Source organism: Parasteatoda tepidariorum, chromosome 8 (assembly GCF_982258835.1).
Source record: "Parasteatoda tepidariorum strain Cologne lab strain chromosome 8, Ptep-v5.0, whole genome shotgun sequence".
In the NCBI taxonomy this organism is placed as follows: Eukaryota; Metazoa; Arthropoda; class Arachnida; order Araneae; family Theridiidae; genus Parasteatoda; species Parasteatoda tepidariorum.
In genome coordinates, this window is record NC_141762.1 from 69,821,047 (window position 1) to 69,835,896 (window position 14,850).

Below are 14,850 nucleotides of genomic sequence, written 5' to 3' on the forward strand. Positions count from 1 at the left end.
GTTTGTGCGTTTTCCCAATTTAGTTCATTAAGATTAATTAATGCATCTCAGAAAAAGCTTATGAGAAACAAACTTAAGTTTTTAACTTTGGATATGTTCTTGAGAAGTTACAATTCATCATTTTATCTTCGAAAATTATGGATTCTAAATTTTACCGTAGAATTTTTCTTTCTTTCTTTTTTTTTTGCATTTATAGAAAAACGTGATCTTGCTTTATTTTGGTATGGAGTTTTCTAACTAAATCTTAAAGCTACAGAATTTTTAAAACAAAATTTCCAGGTTATTTTTTGTCGAAATGTATAAGTTTAAATACGTTATATATACAATAAGGGGTAGCGTAAGAGCTATGATAAACTTCTGGGGGAGTTAGAGCATGTGATCAGGATTAAGATTACATAATAGCCTATGCCCGAAAACGTCATCGCGAGCGGCTAGAACGCTTCCCTATTATGACTTGCTCCGAATCACACAAAGAAACAGTTAATAATAGGGAAGTGCCCCTAACTGCGTATGGTGATGTTATCGGGCATGGGTTTCAAATCAATTTTAAATTTGATGCAATGCTGAAACTCTCCTTGAAGCTTGTCGCAACATTTACGAGAGCCCTATAATATATAACGTTTTTAAACTTGTACATTTTGACAAAAAATAGACTAAAATGTCATTTAATAAAAAAAAAACTGTAGTTTGGAGTGAGAAACCGATTCCAGATTTGTAATCAGCAATAGGAAAGTATCTAAGATAATTTCAAAACTCTCATGCAACCGAAACATACTGCTTTCGAGTGATATCATTTAATCTTTCAATGTTATATTTTTGTTTCAGCTTATTCTTTATTGGCAAATTAATTTTAAAGCAAAACCACATATCCTCTGCAGATTGACAGTGATCAATACAAAAATACTTGCAAGATGTGGTTATTTACTTCCAGGTTTGATAGTATAACACCTGAAAATCATGTGCGAATTACATATCAATTTATTAAATTTGCAAATTAACTGCAATTAGCTTTGAATTTTTTTTGGAACAGATTTTAAAGCCTTCCTTCAGAATGCTTCTTAATTATGACGTTTGTAATGTCCTCAAAATCCTTAAACCATATTCCTATCAGGAAAGTTAGTTAATTGAAGATGTTGATGATGTTCTTCCAATTATTCACTACTCCACTTCATAATGACGAAGGCAAAGTGTTACATTTTAAACACCATAAACTGCTTTAATGAAGATTAATATATGGTAAATAATAATTTCTTTTATCTTCGTAGTCATGGAGCTGTATAAGAAAAAAACCAATCATCATTTTTAATCTAAATTTGTGTTACTATTAATTAACTTCAGTAATGGCCAGGATAGTGTAATTGCAGGGGAAAGTTCCATATGACACTTTCGAGCATGAATAAATAAAAAAATGCTAGTGAAATGTATACGTTAGAGTAGTTTTCGCCTAGTAACGTTCAAGAATCTATGTATTGGTTATTAGTCGCTTTAATTTATTGCCAAGACTCTTTTTCTAAGCTGTACACATTCAGATGTACTTTCGGAAAAGAAAGCTTGGGAAATAATAAAAAAGTTTTTTTTGAAAAAAAAATCAAAACATTTAGTAATTATGTAACGGTGTTTTAGTTCCATGGTATAATGTTCAGGAAAGATATAGAGAGAATCTCAAAAAAATAGATTTTATTCCACACTCAATTTAAGATTTTGGTATTAAAGGGTTATCGATTACATAAGTCATTTTTATTTATTATTTAGAAAAAATATTAAATCAGATTATTATTTTGTTTTTTATTGTTATGAAATATGCATATTTCATATCAGGATAATTTCCTTAGATAATTTTCTAGTTTCGGAATTTATAACGTCTAAATGATATTTCTCCGAAAAGTATGACGAAAAATTCAGCCATAAATCTTTAAAATCTCCTAAACCAAAAAGTAAATAAAAAATAAAATAAAATAAAAATAATAAAATACTAAAGTAAAATTTTAAGAAAACTCTAAGTTGAAAACAAAGAAAAATATTCCAAAACTGTACTTAACTCGTTTTCGATACTTTTTTTAATTCAACCATACGCGCATATTACGCTATGTAGTAGAAATTTCAAAATACATGGAATTGAAGTGCAATTTACACAACATTTTCAATTCAGTCTTGGGAATTAATAGCCGCTCTATGTAATTATCTATCAATAACTAGCCAGCTATATAGAGCAGCGTGTTTGTCTTTCAAATGTATTTGCTAATTAATTAAGCAATTAATAACTCAACAGGGCAACGTACATGATTGGCCGAAATATTTCATTGTTAAATTATTTCCTTTACAACAATATACCAGTAGATTGAAAAACCTATTGTTGAAAATCGTCATACAGTTTTAATTTAGTAAAATGTAAAGTATATAAATTCTTCTTTTCGGTTTGATAAAGTTTAAGACTCAAAATTTAAAAAAATTATGGAGATACTTTTTGATTTACTCTATGGTTTTCATAGAACTTTCGGAACTTTTCTTCCCTACCCTTGGGTATTCGTAAAATTTAAACAAAATTTAGAGCTTACTATTATTGTGAATTATTTTTCTTACTATCTCACCTATATCCTATTCATGACATTCTTCGTTTCTGCAATTATAAGAAAAATAACCAATACCTATAAAGTAAGTCACTTTTTATTTTTTCTCACTGTTACTTTGTTTTATTTTTTCCTTAACAGATATTTTTAGTATAGTACAAAAAGTTATCAATTAAATATCAAGAGTAAACAGAGAATTTATTACGATTAAAGTATGTAATTTATCGAAAGACCAATTTATATAAATGCTTATTATATGACTCAGTAAATAGCTCATTCTTATTTCCTTCAAGTTTAAGACTAATAATATTTTAAAGGTTTTGAATCTATAGGATGTTCAGAATCAACTAGGATAATGTTTTAAACAAAATATTTCATTGGAACAAATTACGATTTTATATCGAAATGCTATGCATCCACTACATAGAATTATATTTATCCACTAAATAATATGAGTTCTTTGGAAAGCATGCGTTGAAATTCTAGCATGATTTCAACTATTTTCTGCAAAAATTCCTTTGCAACTATTTCTCAAAATAGAAATATTTAACGGATGTAAACATCAATATTCAAAAGGATTTCTTTCCCTTTAAAACCATTTAAATGGCAAAAGTTTACGCTTCATGAAACTGGTATTTCATAAATGTGCAAAGAAATCACTGGCTAAGTATCAATATGTGAGCTGCTTCCCATGAAATAAAATTTGCGACACTTTGGCGTCACATAACAATGAGAAAAAAATTATAGTCAAAACTACCGGAAAATGGTAAAATTTACCGTGTTGTTGATTCTCCGCGATGGCTCAGGGGATGGAGTTGTCGCCGTCCAATGAGGCGAACCGGGTTCGAATCCCAGTCGATATGAATTCCGCATCCGGCTTGCACCGACCGCAGTGCTGACATGGAATATCCTCAGTGGTAGACAGATCATGGGTTAGAGTCCCCTTGCTGCAAAGCTAACCGTGGGAGGTTCTCGTGGTCTTCCTCTCCATGTAACGCAAATGCGGGTTAGTTCCATCAAAAAGTCCTCCACGAAGGCAAAATTTCTCCCAATTCTCGATCCAGGAGTTCCCTTGTCTTCTGGATTGGGTTCAAAATTACAAGGCTACGGAGTTGAACATTAGTAGTCGTAAACCCATAAAATTGAGTCAGCTGTTCAATGACGGTTTTAAATTGAAATAATATACCTCTCTAAGAACAGCGGTGGCTTAAGGGATAGAGCGTTCATCTTCTAATAAGGAGAACCAGGTTTGAATCCCAGTGCTGACTGGTATATATGAATCCTGTACCCGACTTGCACAGGCCACAGTGCTGACGTAAAATATCCTCAGTGGTAGACGGATCATGGGTTAAAGTTCCCTTTCCGTCAGACTAACCGTGGATACATGTTACATTGTATGCTAATAAGAACTATAATTGTAGAAAAAAAACTTAATTTTCGGTACCCAGAATTATAATTTTTTTAAATATTACTATTAATTATGGCAATTTTACCAAATTTTTTTCTCCGTGTGTTTAGACCAAAAATATTATTCTTTATAATTTGTAAATTTGTTTCAGATTACAATATTTTCCATACTGATTAAACAAATTTCTAAGCATAGTTTTATAAGCATTAAAAGTATTGTATTAATTGCGTTAGAGTTATTAATCGTTATTTTACGAAAAAAATGAAGAAAAATATTTTAAGTAAATTTATGGCAAAACAATTCAACTTTCAAAAATTCCCCGTTTAATCAGTTTACTGCAGATTTCTCCCTTTTTAGATATTTAACTTATAAAAATACGACATTTTGCGAAGTTTAAAAATCCTAATCCTATCAACGTTGCGTTTAAAGTACTTTTAAAAGTTTGCATTACAACATGATAACTTTGTTTTTAAAACATTACAACAAGGTGTTTTTATAAAAGTGACTAATTCTCAAAGCAGAATCTATAAATACTTTAATACTTTTCCCAGCAACTTTAACTAGCTTTCCGAAATTATTGTTAAACAACAATTATTGAAAAATTAACTTTATTGTTTAATATATACGTAACAATATCTACTAAATCGCACGTAACAATGCAGTAAAGGAGTTCTACAGTTTTTTAGGTATGGAATAGTTTAATGCCTATCAATAAAATAGTAAACATTGCAAGCAACGATAAATTTTTAACTTCTGTGAATTAAAAGAAATAAAAGCTTTTGCGTAATTATGAATTTATATTTAAAAATGTTGTTTGAATTATACAAAGTTTTATTTGAAATTGATCTGCCTTCTCCATGGATGCTAGTGATAATAAAAAAAAATTTAGAATTGAGTGTATTTCTTAACTGGTTAAGTTATTTTATCTGCTATGTGTTATTTACAACTTGGTTTATCTCGATTTTTATAAGAAAAGTAAAAGATGCTTTTAACTATAACATCAGTTTCTATAGTGTATTCTGGATAGTGGTACGTACTTCTTTTTTCTTTCTTTTTTTTCTTTCTTTCATTTCTCTCTCTTATTTTTTTAATTTTTTATTTTATTTTTCGTGCTTATATTTTTCTCTTAGATTTGTTATAATTTGTAGAAAAAAAAAACAGCTTACAGATTTATTGACATCTCCTATGAAACCAATTTCAAATAAAGAAACAATCAGAAATGGAAATGTTAGTTTTAAATAAATATTATATTTGTAAAAATTTGACTTATTTGTATTACCACTCTATCTTTCGTATGCTGGTTTTGTCTAAAATACCATTTTTTGAATTTAAAATAATACTGAGTAATTTCCTCCTTTTAAAACCTTTTGAATTTTCTTTCAACTCAAACTGAACAAAGGAAAAATTTACCTTGGTTATTACATTGATAATTGTGAATTTCTTGTCATTTTTCTCAACACTAAATTCTTAGTTATTTTCTTCATTTCGAATGCAATATCTCAAAATATTTTAGTTGAAATTATTTGATAATTTTGCATGAATGTTTTTATGCATATATCTAGTTGAGTTAAGCCTTACTAAATATTTTACAGCTAGAATAAAATTGACTAGTTGTATTTTTCCTTTAATTTGCCTAGTCAATTTCGATATACGGAGTAAAACATCTCAACATTAACAATGTGTCTAATTCTTAGTTTATTCTCGAAGTTGAGTATTTATGAGTATTATAAGACAAAAATAATGAAAAAATTCTAAATTTCAACAAAGCTATATAATTTTTTTTAACAAAGTTCAATTTTAGACTTTTTTTTATCATTTTCCCCCATATATTTTCTAAGTATTTTTTTCATATTTTTAATTGTATTCATACCCTGTTTTATTGCATAAATCTGAACTAAATTAAAAATTTCGTAATTTTGCCTTCGAAGGGTTCTGTAACTTGAATGTTAATCACACTCTGAAAAATATATTTTTTAATAAATATTTTATGAATTTTTATAAATTTTTGCGAGAGATGAAAACAAATCAGTATAACGTTTGTATCAAATTCCTTTCTAAAAGATGTTACAACGAGACAAAAGACGCTGTAGTCACTTAATGTACCATATTTTCTAGTAAATTTCCATGGTTGTAAATGTTTAGAATAATTTTAGAAGGGCCATTTCAAAGAACTTTCTATTTTGATGTTTAATGATTTTAAGTACTTTTATATTCTAAAAAAATTCTAAATAGCATTTTAAAATGAAGAAGTTAGCTTATAAATGTGTAATATATAGAATTTAGTATTTTTAAAATAATTCCTGTGATACAGCTAAATTTCAGCACAACCTTTTAATCATCTTATTCAACAGCTATTGAAAACCTGTTAGTTGAAAAAAATTATATCAATTTATACTGTAAATTTGACTTCAGTGTAAGTTCTATCAATTAACTTTTTTTTATTTGAACACTAGTGGACATCGGTAACCATAGAGAACATAAGTTAATATTTTATTTTTATAATTATGATTAAAATCAAAAATTTTATGGCAACGAAGCGCTCCTTACGCAGCTAAAATTTTTATAAGAAATAGATTAAATACCTTTTTTAGAATTTTTTTTTAAATGCTTTTCTATTCCTCTGAAAATGGCCCAGATACGCTTTTAATAGCAATTGATTAATCTCTAAATTTAATACTCTTAATCTGCTGGTAATTTTTATTGGAGGCACCTTATCTTGAACAGTAATGAGAGTACTTCCAAATAATATTACACTGCATAAAATAATTGATCAAATTGCGATAAAAGCTACCGGCACTCGAGTTGTCGGAATTCTTTACCTTTTGAATCCGAACGTCTTACGAAACAAAAAAGGAGCTGATATTCTGTACATTTCACAGCAGAAACTACCCTAAAAGCACTGAATTGTTCTATGAGAAAATTGTAGAATTATATTTCAAGAATGATGCATTCAAAGTGTTGTCACATTATTCAGTATTTTTATGCGGAATTTTTTACAGTGTATTGACAATTATAACACACAAAAGTTTTGGAGTCATTCAATTTGTCAACTTTGTTTTATGAATAGGATTAGTATAGTAGAATAAATTATTCGTTACTCTGGTTATGAAAGTGAGTTAAGTTAAATTGCGTGATAAATCTATATTTGAGGAGGAATTTCTTCAATGATATCAAAATCTACTAACCTTTATTGGCATAGGAAGTCACTTTTGGCTACTACGGTTCTGCAACAGGCCATGAGACTCTAACCCTAATGACTCAAACGAATGGTATGTCTACGACTGGGGGTATCTTAGGACCAAAATATAGTCAATACAGACTATATTTATGATACTAACTGACCGGTCTTCATTTAAGTTCTAACTTTGGTTTAGTTTAAAGTGCACATTTCCTTGTTTGAGAGTTGGCTCTTTCGATATTGCAACGCGCTCAATTAACGGCTGCTGCAGGATTTAAGCAATGACTCAATTTTTTATCAAAATTTTAAATGTGATGTTAATCAAATTAATAGTTAAATTTTAGATTATAGTTTTTCACCAGAATTATAAGCCAGATTTATTTTGAAATTTATTGATTAATGGATTTGTATTGTGTAAGTTTTTAGTACATGTCGATTAGCTGTGCTTCTTTCAAAATGTGGTGAAATTCGTTAAGCTTCGTCATTAACGTTTTAGCAATACGTCACTTATGTGTCTGTAATACAAAAAGCTGTAGAGTGTTAAACAGTGAATAACATGACAAGCAGAACAATGAGCACGAATTCTCTTTGTTAAAATTTCGATCTTTTTTTTTTAAAAAAATCAATGCTGGTCTCTTCGTAACAAAATTGTACAGTGAATCTTAGTGTTTTAATAAACATGTTGCTTTTCAGAAAATAAACTTCTCTTTAAAAGATTCACCTTTTGTCCACAGTTGCTAACAGGATCATGGCAAATGGCAAGTTTGGATGAAACTACCTTCTTTATGCTTTAAAAAGTTATAGACCAATTTTGGCGTAGAAAATTTTGTCTGATACCCAGCTAACGGATGAGTAGCAAAATTGTTTTTTACAAAAACCTTTTAAAAATTTGATTAAACTAATAATCATTTTGATTTTCCAGATCCTCCTATGGCTTCTGATTTCTAAAGTTTTGTGGAGTACATTTCTAATCCTCATATATTTTTTCACTTGCTCGCCATTTTACCCAATCATCGCCCTCTCAATTGTTGCAACTTTGAACTTATTAAGCATACATCATTTCAGATCTCAAAAATCATATATGACACTATTTCTGCCAAAGACCACATTTGACTTCAATAATATAAAAATGCTTTTCCCAAAAGAATTAGTGACTTATTTACGAGCTGTATTACATCATAGATTAGACACGGAAACTAGTAGAACACCATCTGATAGTGAACCAAGCTTACATAGATCATCAGAAGATGATTATGGGAGTACTGAAGTATTGCGATCAGACCAGCAGCAGCATGATACAAGTATAAGCCATGGAGTCTATGATTTGGATATATCAGAGGTTATTCCGTTAGAGGATAGCAGGGAAAGTACACCTGAGAGTGTGCCAGATGAAATAAGTGGTTTTGAACCAGTCGAGGAAATCGGAGTGCAACTTGAATCCACCAGGCAACGTGAATCGCAGTTTGAAACTGAAGAAAGAGATGAAAGAAGAGAAGGAACTGGGTTAAGGTAAGCCAAAGAAATGTTGCATGCTTAGCTTCTTTAAGCTAAGTACATATATATCAAAATTAATATGAACCCTTTGACGCAGAATTTTTATTAAACATACTTTTCATACTTTTTTCCTTATTTTGTATTAACTTAGGTCAAAATAAGTGGAAAGTATTGTATTTAACACATTAATAATGTATGGTTAGGAAATGCAGCATGGACACCAATGCTCTTAATGGTAAAATCCTCTATTTTCCTATCATTTATTTTATTACTTTTCAGACAATCAATGATACTATTATAGACAACATCCGGTATTATTCGCGAGAATCTGTTCTTTTAAAATAGCGCCTTTTTTAAAATAAGTGTTTATCCTCTAGTTTTTATCATTCAGAAGACCAAAACTTATGTTTCATGTATTCAGTTTTAAATATTTAATAAACAATTTTGACTCTGCTATAGAAAGAACCTGGGAACTTAAGATAATTCGTGTTTCAATTGGAGTTCCTGTAATTTTTACATTAAAGTAAATTTTGAGAATTAAAATTTACTTTCGAAACGAAATTAGAGCAGTTCCAGCCGTAACGGAGATTCGAAACAAAGAGTGCTGCCCCTGAAGAGGACAATCTATATCCTGATTAACGAAGGAAAATTTCCCTTGTTGGAAAATCCTTGAGGAGTTCCCTTGTCTACAGGATCGGGTTCAAAATTACAAGGCTACAGAGTTGAACATTGGTAATCGTAACCCAAAATATTGAGTCTTCTGTTCAACGACGGTTATAAAATAAAATCTATGTCTTGGGCACCCTATCACGCAGCAGATCCTCAAAAACCTGCTCTTACATCACATTGGATGAGGAGAAAGCTACTACGCCATTCTATTGAGTCTTATCCAGACTTATTTCCCCCGTATAATTTATTGTAAAATGTTTAGCAGTACTGCACTTACAACATTGCATGATAATATTTGGCTGAAAAAGCTTGGAAACTTTTTAAAGTATTGCGAAATACTCGTATTTTTGGAATAATTAATAACAGCTGCATTCCAATAGAGAAATTTATAATTTAAAATGGTATATTTATCACTTGTTTATTTTGTTAAAAAAATATATATAAATCATCGAAATTAATTAAAATGAGACCTAACCCTTGTTGATCAACCTGGTGCTCCCTTGGTTGGTAACACAATCTTATTTAAGTTAGAAAAAAAAATTGTGATTCATAAATCCGGGCGACATGTCGAACATTGCTTAATTCTCAGCAACATCCTTCAGAAACACCTGGAACCAAGAAGAAAAATAAAGACACTCTCATTCCCGCAAGAAATCGATACCTTTTTCGGAATGATAACATTTCTTGAAGTTCAACTAAATTCATAAGCACATTCGCCAGATAGGAAATGTGCTTGAACTTCGAGAGATAAGAATCTTTAATCTAAAAGAAAGAAGAAGAAGATAGTTGCATCAGGCGTTCCTCCTGCCTCAAACATGATGGCCGCCAGCGCAGAAAGAACCTAGCCTCTCGAATGTCGTCTTTTAAGGGCTGTTCAGAGCTAAAGGAAATCAATTATTTGTGACATGTTATCCCCTGCGCTTGGCTACATCCTTAAATCCTCGAAAGTAAAACAGGTGATCTTTAAGATTTGGTCTTCTAAATTGCCCTAGGAAAGTTTCTTCGAAGCCGAGAAGAAAAATCAATGACGACTGAAGATTTGATCTATAATACCTAAGTGGATTTTGAGTGGCTTTAGTATTTGGGTCTTAATGATTTTTCCTGAAATAAAAGAGCAAATCAGTTAGCGATTTAAAAGAATGAGATGAAATGCACTTTTCTGTCTGTCAGTTGTTTAATTTTGATTTTTACAGTTCTGAGGGTAAACTATCGAAAAATTTCTGAAATCAGCTTATCATTATTCAATAACCTGACTTTAATTACTCTTAGTTATACTGCCACTTTAAGTCATGGAGAATTACTGTTGATTAGTTTGAGAGTACTTTAGTACCATGACTGTGATTATGCTCTTAAAGTAGCATATAGTTGAACTTATAATTGTTATTTTTCATAAAAAATCTGTATTTTAGGAAATATGTAACTGTTATTTTGTATAATTAGCTTGCACATACTATTTAACTTAGGTTAAATCAAACTAAAATAACTATGTATTTATATTTACCCCTCAAGAATCTTTTTATTTTCAAGAAAAAAGTCACGGAAGTGTCTATATTTTTTATTCAAGTATATTATTATACATAAAAAAGATATGGATTCGTTTTTGATTTTTGGAATTTTTTAGCTTGAAATTTTAAATTCTATGTGTTCTCCTTATTTTCAAGTAACTCCGACTCCATAATGCTCACAATATTAAAAAAAAATTTAAAAATAAAAATATTTTATGACAGAACACAAACCCTGTATATTCACAAAGATCATAAGTAGCTAAGCTAAGAGTACGAAATACATATCATACTGATTAGTGCTGGCTTCAAGTTTAAAATAATTATCTCCAGTTACATTGAAAATATTCCGGTGCAGCCATCTAGTGTGTAAAATAAGAAACAAAAATATTCCGGGCCACAAGATATGGATTGATTTAAACATTTTTGGTGTATTACTATGGAACGCTCTTGCCCGGAAATATAAAGGCCACGAAAAATACGAGACGGAAGATCACCTCATAATTTTGAAGGGTACGAGTGGGAAGATGTAAATTAATACAGCGGTTTTGTTATGTTACGTATTATTTTATTCATTTTTGAATTTTTATAGTTGACTTTAGTCTATAGTTAAATACAATATCTCGTGAAACAAATGACGATTTTTTTAAAAATAGATACTAGCTTTCCATGGATTGAGATCAATTCTTCAGTCCTTTGAAAAATGAAAAATGTTTTGTAAAACAACTATAATGATTCACGGCTAATTAACATTAGTTTTGAAATAAAAGTACTTTATTACAATCCATGTATGATTTCTAAATCAATGCACAACAGAATATATAATTTGTACTCGGAAAAAAATATTAAAGCAACTGTAGATTAAATTAATAAATAATTTATATTGGTTGTTATATCAATTAAATGTACATATGATGTAATAAAAATTATATTATTGGTATTAAATCACGTGTCCTAAAATATCGCTCACGTCAAAGTTATATATTACTTAATAACTGATTTTTTATTGAGTAACTGATGATTTTAATCTATGTTACATACACTAACAATATTGTCTATTCTTTGCAACAGTATGGCATCTATGCTACTTTGGAAATAACATATAGTCAGTCTATGGTAGGAATTTCCCCCTCCATTCGCCTGGTGCAGTGGCGATGACTATGGTTACAAAATTTATTTATTTCATGTTGGGGTAATGGGTCAACATCCAAGACGGGCTTTGGCTCGTGTTGGTGGGAGGAAGAAAATCAGGGAAGCGAAAAGCTCCCCTCTTTCAAATGTGATATTTCTTGTTTCCATGGATGATTTTATTTTGTTTTATTTCATAACCATCATTAAACAGTCGACCCAATTTTTTGGGCTTACGACTACTAACGTTCAACTCCGTAGCCTTGTAATCTTGAACCCAAACCAAAAGACAAGTGAACTCCTGGATCAAGTATTGAGAGAAATTTGCCTTCGTGGAGGACCGATTGAACTAACCCACATCTGCGTTGCGGGGCGAGGAAAACACGAAAACATTCCACGTTTATCCTGACGGTAAGTGGACTCTAACTCATGATCCGTCTACCACTGAGGATATTTTACGTCAACACTGTGGTCGTTGCAAGCCGGATGTGGAATTCGTATCAACCTGCCTTCGCTGTTATTCGAACTCGGTTCACATCATTGGAAGGAGCACGCTCTATCCCAAGAGGCATCACAGCTCTCCATGGTTGGTTGACCATGTAAAGCTAACTGCAGATAGAGGTTAAAATTTAGAAGTTAAAAATTTAGAGGTCTGCCTAGAAGTTAAAATTTGCCGTTGGATGCCCGGGTGACTACTTCAGACTGATTTTTCCGCTTAAGCTTGAAGAAATGCGCGATCCAATATTATTATACCTGTAGTGTTTCAGTATAACGCGTTCTTTTCATATCACTTTCAACGAAACAAACAACAAAAGAATTCGGAAAGCACAGCAAGCTTACTAAAAAATAAAGTAAATAAATGAATAAAAATAAGAAACTGTGCTATTTCACACAAATATAGCCAAATAAGAGGTAAGACTCAAAACATGGCTAGCCTTGCACTTTTTATAATGCTGAGGTACTAATTTTGCTAAATTTGTTTTAGGCTTACGAACTCCCCCCGCCTCAAAGTCAGAGACCGTCTACTGCGATGAAAACAGGAATAGCTCACTTCAGGAAGAGTAGCTTCTCTTCACTCTAGGGCTAACACAATAGACCGGAGCAAAATACTCCTTTTTTCTCGCCGACACGAGCCAAAACTTGCCCTAAGCAAAATGACCCCATACTCCTACTTGAAATAGTTATACTTTTTTACTATAGTCACCACCATGGGTCCAGGCGAATGGTTAGGGGAGTTCTTACTATAGACAAACAATGCATTTAATCAACCATAAATAGCAGGAGGCAGCATTAGACTTTGTAGCAAAGGGAGTTTTTCCTGTACAGAAACTATATAGCACACTCATAAAAATATTCCGAAAGACAGTGGAAAAAGGTGATTAAAGGTGATTAATTAGGCTTATTTGAAATTTTTTTTTTGAACGTCGCAAACACTATAAGTATCTCGTATTAAGAAGGTTTCCTCAGTAGATTCCTTTTATCATTACATATTCTTGAAAAAAGCACATAAAATCTGACTGTTATCTTTTTCAGAATTTACTTCGAACATTCGTTTTTTGTTTTTTGTAGCATGTCATTAATTAATTCAGTGTAGCCTCAAATATATCTTTAGCCACAATATACTTAGCTTAAGTTACTAATTATTGACCAATACTTTACCAAGAATTGACCATTTCTGAGACAATGGGTTCTCCATAAAATATTCGATACATTCCAGGTTAATATTGTTTCCAAATCCTTTGAATACTTACAGACCAGAAGGGAAAGAATAATGGAGCAATAACTGTCATAGTTTATTCTTTTAATTAGTAGGATAGGGAAAACTTTTCACCAAGGATAAAGATGTATCCGATGTATTAGAAACTGTTGTTCTCCTATCAAATATATATACTTTTACCTTGTAAAACTATACTTTTAACTTGATTAAAACTTTGTACAAAAGATAATCATTTTTGAAGTACTGCGAACATATTTTAATAACCTACGTTCTAAATTTAAGATAATATAGAATTCAGATACAAGCTACTTCAGATTTGTACAAAACATTGTCATTTTTGAAGTACTGCGAGTATATTTTAATAACCTACGTTCTAAATTTAAGATAATCTAGAATTCAGATACAAGTTACTTCAGTCTTAACCTTTTTTGATTCGATGAGTTTTAAGTACTTGATATGGCAACTTCTAATTATATGTTAAGTCAAATTTCATTGCTCTTATATCTTTATTATTTCAGGTATGAAATTCGTAGACTTTTCCCTCAAAGCTTCCTTTTATTGAGAGAAAATCGAGAGACAAGATCTGGAACTGTATACGGACCACCAATGCTGGAGGAATAAAAGGTTGAATTTTTATGGTTGGAGAGTGATTCACAAATAAATAAAAACTACTTATTTAGGCTGAATTTAATTGACATCATCTTTATGAATTTTGATTATAAAATATCACATCTACGTTCCTGAATTTCAATTAGTTAAACTAAATTTAAAAAATAACTTTATTTGAAGTGTTTGATGAAAGAAAACATAGTTTCACTATACCTATTTACTCTCTTGATATAAATTATAAGTCATCAATAATTTTTTCTGGTAGTAAAAAAAATATACTGGAAATTTTTTTTTAAAAATTTAACAACTGGGACTGGAAAAATGCTAAAAGAATTGAAACATTTTATCAGCGTAGACATAGCCCCATAGTATATAAGTTAAAATGATTCTAGTACTTTTTCGATCAAACTCTACTATTATACAAATCTGACACCTGTTCTGTGTAGGGGTCTGGTAACTGGCCTTGCATCAGAAAGGTTCTGGGTGTGAATCCCAGGCAAGGCATGGATGTTCGTTCATTCTCTTTACTATCTGTCCTTACCGTAGGAGCAACGTTGAACCACCTAATATGGAGCCCC

The 14,850-nt window shown here is 30.8% G+C and overlaps 1 protein-coding gene across 3 annotated transcripts in view; it reads left to right on the forward strand.

Moving 5' to 3' along the window:
• The window catches only part of LOC107443646 (uncharacterized), a 43,172-nt gene extending 28,827 nt beyond the window's left edge, over positions 1-14,345 (forward strand). For 2 of the 3 annotated variants that reach the window (XM_071180881.2, XM_016057590.4), the window contains exons 2-3: positions 8,076-8,662; positions 14,182-14,345. In XM_071180881.2, the coding sequence (XP_071036982.1) occupies positions 8,235-8,662; positions 14,182-14,284 (531 nt within the window). In that variant the 5' untranslated portion in view covers positions 8,076-8,234 and the 3' untranslated portion in view covers positions 14,285-14,345. Of the gene's footprint in view, positions 1-2,403; positions 2,653-8,075; positions 8,663-14,181 lie in introns of those variants that run through there. The other variant, XM_071180880.2, reaches the window with a different exon arrangement.
• Positions 14,346-14,850: the final 505 nt, after the last annotated feature.